Genomic DNA, 14,373 nt, shown 5'->3' on the forward strand with positions numbered 1-14,373 from the left:
AGTACAGGATATGAGGCATAACACAAAGTCTTTGGACTTTGGAGTCTTCTTTCTCCAAACTGTACAGTATCTGTCTGTCTGTCTGAGTCAGAAGCAGAGAGCAAATGGACAAAGGGCAGCTAAATGTTTCACAGGCAGCTGCGTTGTGTTTGAATGTTTATTCTCAAAGCGGTGGTTTGGTGGTTCACGCTGCTGACAGGCACCATGAAGGTCCTGGGTTTGACTCTCAGAACCGGCCCTGGCCACAGAAGAATTGCAGCAATTTAACAGTGGAAACTATTTTGATTTCTCAACACCCCACAGATAGTACTAAAAATTTAAATATGTGCACTTTCTGACCAAAGCTTATTTCTTTTGTACCTATTCTTTGGTCCAGCAAATCAGAACACAGTGGGTGACTCCACCAAGACACCATGTTTTAGTCAGCAGGCGTTTTGGGCTGTGTATCCCTCATTAGGTGATTGTTGTTTGAATGTAGAATATCGTAGTATAACACTAACATCACTCCTTACTGGCAGTTTCTGTGAGATTCAACATTACACTATCATAAAGTCATCTTTAGGCAATACTCAAAATGTTTAACATTTGACTCTTAACAATCGTCTGGCTCACACTGGATCAGAATTTACACTGGGTTAGGGTCAGGGTGTAAATATAATTGTTATCACGTACGTATTAGTAAACATTAACATTTATATGTGGCATTTTCCTGTAAAAACAAACAAAAAAAAAATTTCCATGAAATGGGAAGCTCTTCATTAAAAGTATAAAAATACAAAAGCTACAGTCATAGCAGCCAGTAGGAAACACAACACCTCTCTGAACATACAAACCTCTCTCTATATATAAAAAAAGAATTATAAGCATCTGTACTATAGAATACATATGCCTGATAAAACTAACATTCCCTGAATGCAAATGTTTTTGCCCTGTCACCTGTTTTGCCTCAAAGGTCATTAACAGGCAAAATATAAGGGGCATATCAGCATGGCTCACAGTGCCTCACAAGCTGGGGGCAGCTGTGATCACTGATATAGAAGGAAGTTTTGGATGCTTTGAGGAAGGAGGAGGCTGGACACCCCGTGTAGACGATTCTTTCCCAGACTTCGGCGAATACAGAACCGAGACAGCTGCAGAAGAGAGCAGGGACCTGAGGAAACAGGTCAAAGTTGTTCAAATTTTCATGCTAGTCCTGTAACATAGTTGTAACAGTCTACATAACGCACAGCACACCTCTTTTCTGCAGCGCTCTTCTCACTGCGCTGTTTGGTGCCGACAGATCCAGAGCGCTTTTTCCCTCCGCATTCCTACAACACCAGTCAGCCCCGAAATCCAGCAGTAGGTCCACAATGCTGGCACCTCCGCTTCGAACCGCTGCATGTAAAGGACTGTCCTGCCCACACCCCATTTGAACATCTGCTCCTACACATACAGATAAGGAACTACATCAGAGCAACCAAAGGTGGCACCAGAAAAACCAAAAGCATCCACTCTTCACAGGCCTCACCACTGAATAGTAATATTAACAAACACACAGAGTAAACACGTCTAACAAACTTATGGAAACACAAAAAGATAAAGACTTCCAGCAGAGCTATAAATAACATTAGTTATTTCCAGCCACATGTGGCAATTCAACAAATCTACACTATTTTTTAATATAAACAGTACATTCTGCTAAGAACTGTGAAACTGAAAGTGTTAGGGAGACTTTGATGGGGAAAAAGCACCAGCTATATGTACTTATCTATCTTTTGGCTTCAAGTTTAACTAATTCTTTTTATGTTCCCTATTACGTTACTAGGAACATATTCACACAATAGGAGGAAGTAGTGACGACATTAGTGTTGTAAAATCCAACGACCAAGGAAAACAACAGATGATGATGAGAAATATTCAGCACCAACCTATTTAGAACTACTTGAATGTTTGAGTTTATGTCCTGTGCATCCCTTATTCTATTTGTGTGTTTTGAAAGATTTTTTTTTTTATATAATTGAATATCATTATTATCAAAGGTGAATCGACATCTCAAAGCGTATGTAAGGCTCAGATGATTTATCCGTCTCTCTTAGCTTAAAAAGGTTAGAGGTGACATTACCTGAGTGTAGAAGCACCTCCACACAGCTGATGGACTGAGCCAAACAGGCAGAATACAGTGGGGTCCCTATCACCGGCGGTGCCATGTCAATATGCGCCCCATAGGACAGCAGCAGCTCCAGACACTCTCTGTGACCTGGAGAAGAAACACCACTGCATCACAATCTGTGTTGGAGAACATCATGCCTTTCCGCTGTAACACAGTTCCACATGCACACCTTTCTTGGCCGCCTCATGGAGGGGTGATGATGTGAGGTAGGTGGTGCTGACCGAGGCACCGTGCTGCAAGATGAGCCTGACACATGCAGCGCTCCCACTGCTGCAAGAGTTGAAGAGAGGTGTGACACCGTCTGTTGAAACCATCTCCACCTATTAGGGGATATGTGAAGTGACTTTATAACTCTGTGTCAGTCACTTCGTTCGTTATTTATCAGGGATAGCATACAATAATAGTAGTAATAACAGTATACACCATGGAGACAGAGCGGGATGAAAATACATTATCACTGACTAACCTAAGATTTTAATACATGTGCAACTCATTTCGGTCAATAAATTCTCTAAAAAACGACAAGTGTTTTAACGTAAAATAAGGTGTTGTTACATTTGCTCCATTGTCCAACAGGAACTTAGCACAGGCGTAATGACCAGCGAGACAGGCCTCATGGAGGGGAGAGATGCTGTCCATGGTTAGTGTGTCCACATGGAAGCCCTGTAGAGAAGACCAGAGGGTAGTACCGTCAGATTTCCATTTCATTTCATCTTATGATCATGTGTGGTTATCAAATCATATGATCATGTGTGGTAGTTATCAAATAATATCAAGACACTCATGTGGACCTGGGCAATGAGGCTTCTCAAGAGGAGCAGTCTGCCCTGGTAGGCGGCCTCATGGAGGGGGGTCCTGTCCGACCAGGAATCTGACAAAGAATCACATTGGGAAAGTGTCCTTGTTCAGAAAACTCACTGATAAACTTGCACCCGGTTCATTGTTATGTTTAGCTGATGTAATTTTCATGCTGTTATTATACTTTTCAGGGTCAACCCAAGCCTGAAAATCAAACTTTCTGGACAATACACTCATGGTTTTGCTGGCCACCAGAGAGATGATGCATGAAAAAGCTTCAGAACTTAACCAACTTCATTCCTCAAAGTCTGATCACAAAATGTGACTTTGCCTCATGTATGACTAAACTACTGTTGCAAGGTTTGTTGATTTGAAGAATATCTGTGTCCTAATGTGTGGCCCTAATATTTCTTCCAAAACACAAAGCAACTGTGTTGAATTGACCAAATATACAAAGAAAATACTTACCAGCCATCAAGGAGTTGCATGCCAGACCCCGATAAATGCACAAGGGCCTCTGCCAAGGTTGTGAGCACAGGGAAAGCTCTGTTTGAACAGCGGCCATGATGGCAGTGACTCCTCTAAGACTGTCCAGGTCTCCAGCTCACCCGGTCACATGCACAGTCTTGAAGTTGGCCTTCCTATCCCTCTTATCTGGGTCCTTAAACACCTCCCCCACATTACCACCTCACACCCTCATCTCCATCCACTGATATAGTCTACAGTTTGTGCATATCAATGGTTGTGGGAATGAGCCCGTACTGATACACCTGAAAGTACCTGAAAATGTGCATGCAAATAAACTGCAAGCAGAGGGACGGATACATGCTTGGCAAATTTCACAATGTAGATTTGTATCGTTTTTTTTCACGGCTGTATATTTCCTTATAAAAGGATAACCTAATCTAAAATTTATTATGTATTATAGGAGTTTTATTATTGTTGTATTGTAAATGTTCTGTCACTCAGCAACATAATTAAAGGTAAGGGGTCATGAAACAAACAAGTCCAACTATTACAAAATGCGTTGACAAACATCTCTTGAAATTCTAGCATTCAGACAAGTAGACACCCATCTGCTGTTTTGATATTGCACATTTAATACAAACCAGTTTCTCTATTTTCAGTTGCTGCCCTGTTACTTGAACCCATATGACTATTTTACAGAGGTGACATAATGTTAAACCTCCATCCATGGCACTATGCAAAGGTTTGTTATGTTTGCCTTGAATGGCCTTGTCATCCCATCTGTATCATCTCCTATTTCACAGCTTTTCTGCCTTTTGTCTGTCAACCTTCATTTCCAAGTCATTGCTTTTGTTAAACTAATTCTATGAGAGGGGTCTTCCAATGTGTTTCTGGGCGTGCCTTTTCATGTCTCTGCAAGATACTCTCATTAAAGTGACATGAAAACATTTAAAATTACATTATTAACCAAAGTAAAATTTATTTGTGGTATCAAAATGTTTGCACTAAATATACAGTACCACAAAAGGAAAATTAAAAAGAAGCTTACTGCAGTTTTGCATCATACAATTCACCAGCCCTTTTACTATCTCTGTTAAGTGTTTTCTATACTCAAGAGGGCAAATGAAAAATGTGCTTACTTAAACCTGAAGGATGACCACAGATATCCATTCAAGTCAGTGGTTACAAAAATAAGAATACTCCTTCTGAGTATTACATAAAATGGTCTATCCCTTTCTTTTTGATAAATGTAAACATTATTTGGGGTCACTGTGACCATTCAGTGGTCATGTTCAAAATGTCGGTCACTTCAAAGGCAACATAGGACATTATATAAGCAGCTGGAAGTGAAGTGGAGGTAGGAAGTTGTCACTATGATGAAGTGGCACCTTTGGAATGACTTCTACTTTTGGTTTGTTTTACAATTGTTTCCTGCCTCCAGAGTCTGTGGGGGCCGGTAGCATCTACAGCGTCATCCATTAGCCGATCTGGCACCAACCACTGCAGCAGCAGGAGAAAGAGGAAGTCTAAAACGGCCACAAAGGCAAAGATGGAGCCGGAAACAGGGCCGCAGTGAGCCCTCAGCCTCCACAACCGTCTGTCCAGAGGAAGTACCTCCTCTCCAGCCACTCTGTCATACACCTAAGCAGGAAAACACAATTGTACATTGTGTATGATGACAATAAAAGTGTGAGAAAGTGCTTGAATTTTTCCAAATAATTAAGAATTAATTTATTTTCAATGCAATAATTGCCACAGCACCCAAGTGTCTGAACAAGATAATAAATAAAATAGTTGGTCAAGTAAAAATTGGGTCTTGGTGTTGGTGAACACACCTTTTCAGTCCTTTCTGCAACGTTTTTCCATGTGTAGAGGTTTTTTACACGTGCATGGATGGATGCAGGAGAGGGCAAAGAGCCTGACCGCTGCTGGGCGATGACTGTTTCCAGACCAGCACACAACGACCGCACAGTGGGCTCACACAGCGTGATCAAATCCTCAGGTAACACCTCAGGAATGCCCCCAACACGAGTGCTGACCACCTATGAAATGGCAAAAAAAAAAAAACACACACACACACACACACACACACACACACACACACACACACACACACACACAAATTAAAAAACAAAAACTGATGCACACATTGGAGAATCTTCAAGTGCTCTCCTGTAGTTACCATTCTGAAAAATAATTGTTGTCCTGTCCTGGTTAATCCCTGAACACACTGCTCATCACACAGTTAAGGGTGATCAGATATGGCCTCTGCTGTATTAATGTGAGCTGACGTACTTTTTGAATATATCCTCATATTTGTGGGTTTCCTGACTAATCAGTTAGTCTTAAAATGACTGTGAGTCACAAACGGTGGAGGTCCTTAGAGTGAGCAGTGAAGAGGGAAGATTCAACATTGCTGTGGCTTTTATATTTAAACGGTATCAGCCACAATTACAGAGAAAGCTCCTCTTAGCTTGGCTGTTCCTCAGATAATTGCTGAGAGCACAATTTTCTCTTCCTCTAGGATACCCCAGATCAGAATTCCCCTGCTGCATGTGATCAACCCAGTCCTGGCAGGCCAGCTGCTGTCTGACATTTACAGCTTCTATTGTTAACAAAGATGTACATTTTTATGACTATCTTTTCCACCATAAAATATGCAGACATGACTCTTTGATTCTTCATTTTTCCCCTCCTTGTAATATTTGTGCTTTTTGAATCCAGTGCTATGAAAAATAGTAGAGCAAACACCTACGAGCACTCACCCACAATAAGACTGTGGCAATCTGTAATATCTTCTGTTTTATCAACAATCAACTCATGATATTAAACACAACTATTCAGGACATGCAAATATTTTGTCTGGTCTTGTTCTACAAACATAAGTGAATAAGTGTTGTTTGTTGATTACACTTTCTTGTTCCAAATTCTTGCTACATGTTGAAACAATAAGTCCAAATGGAAACTATTGCGACATTGGAATTAACCAACTTTGGTTAGAGCGAGCCTTTGGAACAGAGTGAGAAATACAGGTTTTCCTTTCTGCTTTGTGTTGAAATGGGTTCCAGAAAGCATAAGTCAGCAAAACTGTACCAAATATTGTGCCATTTTCTCCATAAAAGTATGTTGTTTGCTAATGGTTTCATGGTTATCGTGACTGAATTCCACCACACGTCCTGCCCTTAAAAGCTTTTATTAAATGGCATCAGACCTGCAGTCCACAGCTGGCTCCCTCTACAATGGCCATACAGAATGCTTCAGTCAGCGATGTGTTGAGGAAGATGTGACCCTGGACCAAAACTCCACGAACATCTTTATGCTCTAAAGCTCCGAGGAGTTGCACCCTACAATATTCCAAAGGAAAGAAGTTAATCATGTATAATACCAGATTCACATGCATAGCTGACGTGTGTGAAAGAGACCACATCAAAAAATAGGTTCAATTATGAGCACCTGTCATGTAGTTGGTATTTTTCTCTCACTTCCTCCAGCACAATTCTCTTTGGTCCTTCTCCACCAATCAGAAAATGAAGATCTGGATGTTTGAGGCAGAGCTCTGGGATTATTCCACCAAGAAGATCGATTCCTTATAAGAGGAGTCGCATATTGGATAATGTTAATTTTTGGATATTAAAAAAGAAGAAGAATTTAATTAGCTATTTCCAAGATATGGGATGCATTTGTGGCAACTAGACTACATCCTCTTTGGTAGACAAACTGTAACAGCAACACTGTAAATAAATTGTTGTAGTTGTGTTTTTTTGTGTCTAACTAAAGGCAAACATAAGGTATAAGCCCACATAATGATGAGCTAAATTGGGCAGATATACAGGCCTGGTCAATCTGGTCAACAGCCTAAAGTGACCAGCATTGATACTGAAACGCAGCTCATACAATGTCTAATTCTCTAACTCTTTACCTTTGCGATAGACGAGACGGCTAATGACAACAATTGTGATCCTGTCTTCTTGGCGCTGAGAGGGGTCAGGGGTGAAGTCTGTTGGGTCAACAGCGTTGGGAATAACAGATACTATCTCTGGGTTGAGTGTTGCACGGAGCACTGTGTTCTCCTTACTGGTGTATGACACACACACAATGTGGTTGGTGTCACACAACGACACCGTCAGAAGCTTGTTGGTCAGTACAGAACTGACATCAGCAAAGCCGAACAGTGAGTGGTCAGTGAACACCTGTGAGTGACAAAGCCCTTTAGGATTCTGTTAAATGTAACACAGACCACATGAGTAGACAATAAGATTCAAAAATTGTTTAAATGAGTCACATACCGTATTTAGGCCCATGGTCTTAGCGTGGAAAAGTGCATCGTGGGCCATGGCAGAAAATGAGCTGTGTGCGTGCACTACGGTAATGCGTTCCCTGACAAACACACAGCGCAGCAGTGGGAGACTGTGGAAGCAGGTGGTGGCTGTGGACTGATTGTACATTACCTGCAAGGGGAGGTAGTAGACCTTTAGTCCATTAGTCAGGTACCTGACACCTTTCCTCCTGTCATAGGCATGGGTGGCAATCACCACCTTGTGTCCCTTTTGAATCAGACACTGGGAAAGCTGGTAAATATGACTTTCAACTCCTCCCATATTTGGGTAGAAAAAGTCAGACACCATGCAGATGTTGTGTTTCCTGTCAGAGACCCTGACACAGTCTGTACGAGCTCCAGCAACTCCCTGAGACGGAGGATTAGCGACTCTCCTTCGCTGGCCCATTGTAGATTCCTTGTGTGAACTGTGAACATCACCGGGTCTGAAATAAGCCCATTTATAAGTTAGTGCATCCAGAGAAATGAATTGATAGCAGTTTATTAATGTTCATGTAATATATTTTATATGTTTTAGAGAAAATAACACACATTTAGTTGATACTCAACAATGTAATTTCAGGATTTCTGGTAGCTCATTAAATGTTCAAGTAACTTTCCATTTGATCATCATTTTACTCCTCGGAGCTCAATGTGATCCCCTCTGTATCCTACTTTTGTTCAAGCTACCACACAATGAGGAAAAAGTTCAGACTCTGCCAATTCAAAGAAACCAGAATGACTTATGAACTGACTGCAGAGCTCAGGACGAGAAATTTTATGAGACACAGATGTGGAAAATGTAGGACCCACTAACTAGAGTCGCCTTTCCAAACAGAGCAAATACAGGACAGGAGCGTTAGTAAGAGTGAGGAAGAACCTGATGGTCACACTAGATGAGCTCCACAGTTCCTTTGTGAATAGATTAGGATTAACTTCCCCAACTATTAATTAAACTATAAACGTCATTCCTCCGTAACGGAACAGTGCTGAAATAATAACTCTTTGGCCTATAAAAAAAAAAAGAAAACAATGGAAAGAGTAGCTCTCATAAGATCATAGGTAACTGCATGCCATCGTGTGCGGGGCGGTGCTGTTGTCCTGCATTTCAGCACGACTGTATATTTGCATTTCAAAGACAACAGCAAAAACAAGGCACCTTTTCTCTAGCTCTATATATATATTAATCCCTTTAATGAATCCACAGACATATACTTTATTAACCTCTGCAGCTTAATAGCATACTCTTGTTTTCATCAAATCGACTGAACAGTGTTTTTGGGTTACAATAAATCTGTCCTGTGTGAATGGTTATGAATGGTGTCTCTATATAATACACTGAGCAGAGTGGGGCAGCTTCTCTCTCACAGTTAGAACTGTCCATTTAACCTGTACTTTCTGTCAGAGCAGCTGCTTCAATCTCTCTGGAAATGTTATCGACTCTATTTCTAAGCTAACCTACACAATCGTCAGTGTATCTCTCGTCTATTTCAGCTGTCACTAGCATCAAGCTAACCCACAAACCCATTCGACCACTTGACTCGTTTAAGGCACAACCTGTCCTAGTCCAACTTGTCTTACCGTGGACAAGATGTCAAGCTCGTCTCACCCCTTGGAAAGACACATAACAGCTTTCAAACAGAGATTCATTCTGCTCGCTAGCTGTCAGCTATCACAGTTAGCCGCCCGTATCACTTCCTGGTGTGGGACGGAACGTCAGACGCAGTGATGACGTAACTAACTTCGAAAGATCCTCTCTCTGGTTTGTTTAATGGAAAATGGCAAACAGAAATATTATTTTCATTTACTCACTTTTATAATAAAAATTCCTGCTAAATTTGGGGAAATTCGTTCTTATTACGTTTGCTGCAACACAGAATAACAGTTAAACCAACTGGCCTAAATACAGGAGTAGTATTAATGCAATAATGAGACTATGTAATTCTAATCAACGTGACAGAACACCAATTATAATACATTTTCCCATTTTCTTCCCCCTTTCTCTTCTCTCATATTGTGTCCCTTCATTATTGATCTTGTTTTAACCCTGACTACATTCCACATACCTTAATGTGTAACTGTGCATGTTGTACGCTTTTTTCTTTTCTTTGTGTGTTCTTTGTTATTTTTTTTAACCTGTAAAGCTCATTGCGTTACTCATCAACATGAAAGGTGCTATACAAATTAAGTTTGATTTTATCTGATTGATGCATTCACCTGGTCACCACAAGACTATTTTAAAAGCTCCCTTTCTCTTTCACCATTACATGGGATGACTTTTCTGGTAAGAAGCTGAAGTACCTTTAGTTGTATAAGATTCAAATATGGGCCTGCAGTTCATTCACCCTCCAGGTCAGTTTCCCTTCAGTTAACCACAACAGTCTTATAAACAAACTGTGTTCACAAACATTTTGGCAAATGTCACCAGATGCCCGTTCTTTCTTTTCTCTTTTGGTGATCATTGAAGAAGAAAGAAAACAAATTGCTTCAACTTATCACTTCCAACAATTGTGCATCTGGTCTGAGAAACTCCTCATACAAGAAACACATTTTCTAACTATTCAGGCAACATGGATAATTTATAATCATTCAGATCACAGTGTTGATCTGCAATTTCAAAAGTGTCTCTAACCGTACAGGTGCTCAAGGCCCAGTCCCTATATCTGACAACCCTGTGTTCAACACTGTTAACTCTTATGAACAGTTGTTTAGAATGACTGAAAAATCATAAGTAGTTCATTTGTCAGTATCTTAATTTAATGTTTTTTTCACAGAAAAGGGGGAATTTAGAAAAACACGAAAAAATTGTGCAACAAAAAAAAAAAAAAAAAAAAGGACCAGACTCGAGATTACAATATTCCACTCTGAATGAATATATCTTGCACAACTTAACATGTGAATATTCAGTGAGCACATACCTGAGCTGAAGAAAGGCATTTGTGTGTTTTCTAAAACCCCAAAACCTAACACACATTGCTTCCAGCTGGACAACAATAACTTTTAGTTGTACATTCCATCAGTTTGTCTCTACACATAGCCAAGTAAATTTTTGGCCAGTGACCATTGTTGTTCTTGTTATGTTTTTACAGTGTCTTATTGTTCTGCACACATAAAAGTTTACATATAGAGTATAAATTATAAAAACAAAATATGAAGAATATCACAAATATGCCACAGTTTATCCCTCCAAACTCTGTTGTCATATCCGTTACATTATGAGCCATTATTGCCATTATAATAAAAACAGCTTATAAAATCAGTCCATATCAAATCCAAAATTCATATTCAAACAAAAACAGTGTATAAAATGTACATTCATTATATCAAATCAACATTCGTTATATCAAATGAATGGCTCAGTTTAGTGCTTTATTTGCATAATAAACAAAAGAATCACAATAGGGCTCATTGTTTTAGGGTCTATAGGGGGTCTCTCTTTCGCTTTGCATTTTATCATGTCAGCTATTTATATTTGTTGTCAATAGATATTTTTCTTTGACACATAACTGAGATATAACTATTTACATAAGTTCATCTTCACAGAGAACATGCTCTTTGAGAGTCCATTAGGGAGGGAATAACAAAATCCATCACAAACACAGGAAGGCTTGAAAACATGATATGACCTGCTCCTCTAACGTCTATACATGTACATGATGGCAGTGTTGAGTAAACAGTGCCTCACAGAAAGTATGCTCACAATTTTCACATTGCAGTTCATTTTATCAGATTTTGCCCTCAAAGTTAAATGCGTCCTCCTCTGCCATTCTCCGTGACCTGCTTTATCAAAGACAGGAGACATGAGAAAACAGATTCAATCACATGATTCATTCCCAACAACAAAGTTAAAGAAAATGCTTGATTGAAGAACTAAAGCAATATGTTGTGCAACTCTGGCTTAACCACGTAGTCTCATCAACAGTGTGGAAAATCTTGTATAACAGAAAGCTCTGAATTTGTGAGGGAAACAGGTTCACCAACTTACTGTGACATTTTCCAACGGTGCCACAAGACAAGGGAGATTCCAAGCACGAGCACAATGGGAATGATTTTATAGAAGCTCGTAATTTTTCGTTGGTCTTCAGCTTTGATAGGTTTAGATATCTCTGTGAACAAAGATATGATCTGATGTAATTTTAAATGTACAAAACAGTCCTTTATTTTTAAGGTGTACGTTCAAATATGAAGCTTTTAATGAGCCGATAACCATATGTATGGCTCATTTTCAGACAAAAAAAAAAAAGCAATACATACCCGGTTGCTCACAAACAAAACTAATGTTGGATTGTATGCCTTTGGCTTTGACTCCACATTGAGGCTCTGGAGTCAAGTTTGGTTTATTGATTTCAAGTTCACCCCTGAAATTGTAGAAGCCATTGGAAGCCGTGGGTTCAGAGTGGGTTATCTTAGTTTCAGTTGAGTTTGCAAGAATCTTTTTATCCAATGTCCACTCTATCTCAGCCTCTCGGTAGCCTCCTGTGACATTACACTTGAAAATCTTTTTACTTCCGTTGTTTTCTGAGGTCTGACAAACATTGTAGCTTGCTGGTGAGGAAAGATTTCAGTTAGAATTTTTTATTTGCTGTTAACTCTTCATTCAATGGATGATTAAACAGTAAATGAATGACTCACCAGAAATGGACAGATTTATATAATGAAAGACATATAGCGGATTGTGAAAAATACATTTGTATTTTCCTTGGTCTTCTGGTCTAATATTTGTGAGAAGAAGGGAGCAGTCACTGGTTATTTCGGCTCTCCCCTTGTATGTGTCACTGAATTTTGATTGCTTGTACACCACTTTATTTGGTTCTTCTTTCTGCCACTTAAGGCTTGCTTTATGTGTTGAGCAGTTGCATTGCAGAAGGACACTCCCATTCAGAGTGCCATAGAAAGTGCTCTCATTTTCACCTGCAGGAAAAAAGGTAACTCTGGATTAGCCCATATTTTATTATGGACATTTTTCAGTGCATACACATCACAGATGAAATATTTCAGTTGTTCCATCTTATAAAAATATTTGAATAAATGGCACATGAACTGTAAATGTACATACGACGGATTGTGTTTAATAAAACAGTTGTGCAGCTGTGGTTGAATTTTCAGATATATTTTGTTTACGATCAGCCAGTTGTAAGTTTAGAACAAATGCTTTGCAGCTGAGTCTTCTCCTGTAAATATCAGACCAGTATAAGTACGAAACATTTAGACATCTTCCCTACAACACCGAAGTGTCCTGGCACTGTGTAAACTTTTAACTTTCTCTTCTTCTCCTTCTACTAGCTACTAAAAAATAAAAAAACCATTGCTTTCATTCTGGTCTCTCTCATGAGACCAGATGCTATCACTGTTTACTTCAGACAAAACAGACAAGACATTACATCTTGTTTCACTCTTCGCTTTCATATTAACAACTCACTGTGCTTACAGGATGTGGAATCTCTGGAAGGAAATGTTTTCAAATCAAAACATTACGACATTATACAATATTATACTTTCAGAATTGCAGACATTATTTACAATGTTTGCTAAAGCCTTAAGATTAGAGTGACATGACCCACTAATCTATGTGTAGGTGAACCTTTGTCCTGTTGTGCAAACATAATTATAAATATCCATGATCATACATTTCATCAAGGATCTCTGTTATTTCTGGTATAATTACATTTAAATGTTGTCAGAGTAAAGCAAAAGTAATCTCCTCTATATCAACACATACAAATACATAAAAACTGATTGGATTACACATCTATCATCTGGCTAAATCCAAGCATCTAATCATTTTGAGACCCTGTTTATAGTGAATTAGGATGGTTTTGTGGTTAATGCCGCAAGAATCTAAAAAGCACCTTTAAACAAATTATAGGCACATTACCAAGTCAGCCACTGGTTATATATTTATGTCAAAGTCAGAAATATGAGGAAATATTGTAGAGATAAACGTTGCTCGGTTTTGATTTGTCACACCTTGAATGAGTAAGCCAATTTCTCCATTTTCATGCAACTTCTCCAACCGATGTGACCCAGTGGAGTATTAAAGAAATACTAAATGTCAGTAAGTTATGCAACAACACTATTGTTAGCTGATTAACAATAGCAATGTTGCACATGGTAGAAAACTTACCTGAGGCAGCGAACACCATTAACACTCCTATGATTATCTTCATGTTTCGCTCGGCCGGTGAACAGGTTCAAAGGATCACATTTACAGGAAAGAAAGTGCTGCCGAAATTTTGTGTTTTTTTCCCTTTCAACACCAGGATCCGACAGACCATCCAAATCAAACCAAACCCGAGTCGTTCCCCGTCTGCCATGTACAGAAAAGTGAAAGCCTTCAGCCGGAGCAGTTAAAGTGTCCAGTTCCGGAGTGAAATCACGTCTGGAGAGGAACTAATTTCCCTGTGAGGACAAATCTGCCACCTACTGAGGACACGATAAACATCACTGTATCTGCTCCATCAGGATCAGAGCCCATATATGACCAGACCAGTAAACCATATTAGGATGAGATGGCTTTATCGGCCTATGGCCAGACTGTGCATGGAAACGTGCCCACTGTGAATATTGATTTCTGATTTGTTTAGGATTTTCTTTGTCAAATGACTGGGACCCATATATCCCGTATCAATTTATCCTGACAGAC

The 14,373-nt window shown here is 39.5% G+C and overlaps 2 protein-coding genes across 5 annotated transcripts; both read right to left on the minus strand.

Annotated features, from left to right (window-relative positions):
• asb11 (ankyrin repeat and SOCS box containing 11) lies at positions 1 to 9,430 on the minus strand. 3 transcript variants are annotated; one of them, XR_003840304.1, is made up of 8 exons: positions 9,312 to 9,430; positions 7,702 to 8,176; positions 7,335 to 7,605; positions 6,869 to 7,001; positions 6,627 to 6,759; positions 5,251 to 5,457; positions 2,941 to 5,056; positions 2,749 to 2,812 (listed from the first exon to the last, which is right to left on the minus strand). XR_003840304.1 is itself a non-coding variant. In XM_029492915.1 (7 exons), the coding sequence occupies exons 1-7, from the start codon at positions 3,510 to 3,512 to the stop codon at positions 1,026 to 1,028; spliced, it is 885 nt and encodes a 294-aa protein (XP_029348775.1). In that variant the 5' UTR covers positions 3,513 to 4,791; the 3' UTR covers positions 1 to 1,025. The 3 variants fall into 3 exon arrangements, 1 of the variants encoding a protein (XP_029348775.1); XR_003840305.1 differs by lacking the exon at positions 2,749 to 2,812 and having other exon boundaries at positions 2,991 to 3,020; positions 3,416 to 5,056; XM_029492915.1 differs by lacking the exons at positions 5,251 to 5,457; positions 6,627 to 6,759; positions 6,869 to 7,001; ... (1 more) ...; positions 7,702 to 8,176; positions 9,312 to 9,430 and adding exons at positions 1 to 1,150; positions 1,234 to 1,422; positions 2,102 to 2,236; positions 2,319 to 2,469 and having other exon boundaries at positions 2,705 to 2,812; positions 2,941 to 3,020; positions 3,416 to 4,791.
• A 1,103-nt stretch (positions 9,431 to 10,533) lies between these two features.
• On the minus strand, positions 10,534 to 14,356 carry LOC115035259 (butyrophilin subfamily 1 member A1-like). Of its 2 annotated transcripts, none has more exons than XM_029493002.1 (5): positions 13,855 to 14,356; positions 12,363 to 12,641; positions 11,985 to 12,275; positions 11,716 to 11,836; positions 10,534 to 11,507 (listed from the first exon to the last, which is right to left on the minus strand). In XM_029493002.1, the coding sequence occupies exons 1-5, from the start codon at positions 13,895 to 13,897 to the stop codon at positions 11,456 to 11,458; spliced, it is 786 nt and encodes a 261-aa protein (XP_029348862.1). In that variant the 5' UTR covers positions 13,898 to 14,356; the 3' UTR covers positions 10,534 to 11,455. The 2 variants fall into 2 exon arrangements, with proteins under 2 accessions (XP_029348862.1, XP_029348861.1); XM_029493001.1 differs by having other exon boundaries at positions 10,534 to 11,510; positions 13,855 to 14,354.
• Between the last annotated feature and the right edge of the window lie 17 nt (positions 14,357 to 14,373).

This window comes from Echeneis naucrates, chromosome 21 (assembly GCF_900963305.1).
Source record: "Echeneis naucrates chromosome 21, fEcheNa1.1, whole genome shotgun sequence".
Taxonomy (NCBI): Eukaryota; Metazoa; Chordata; class Actinopteri; order Carangiformes; family Echeneidae; genus Echeneis; species Echeneis naucrates.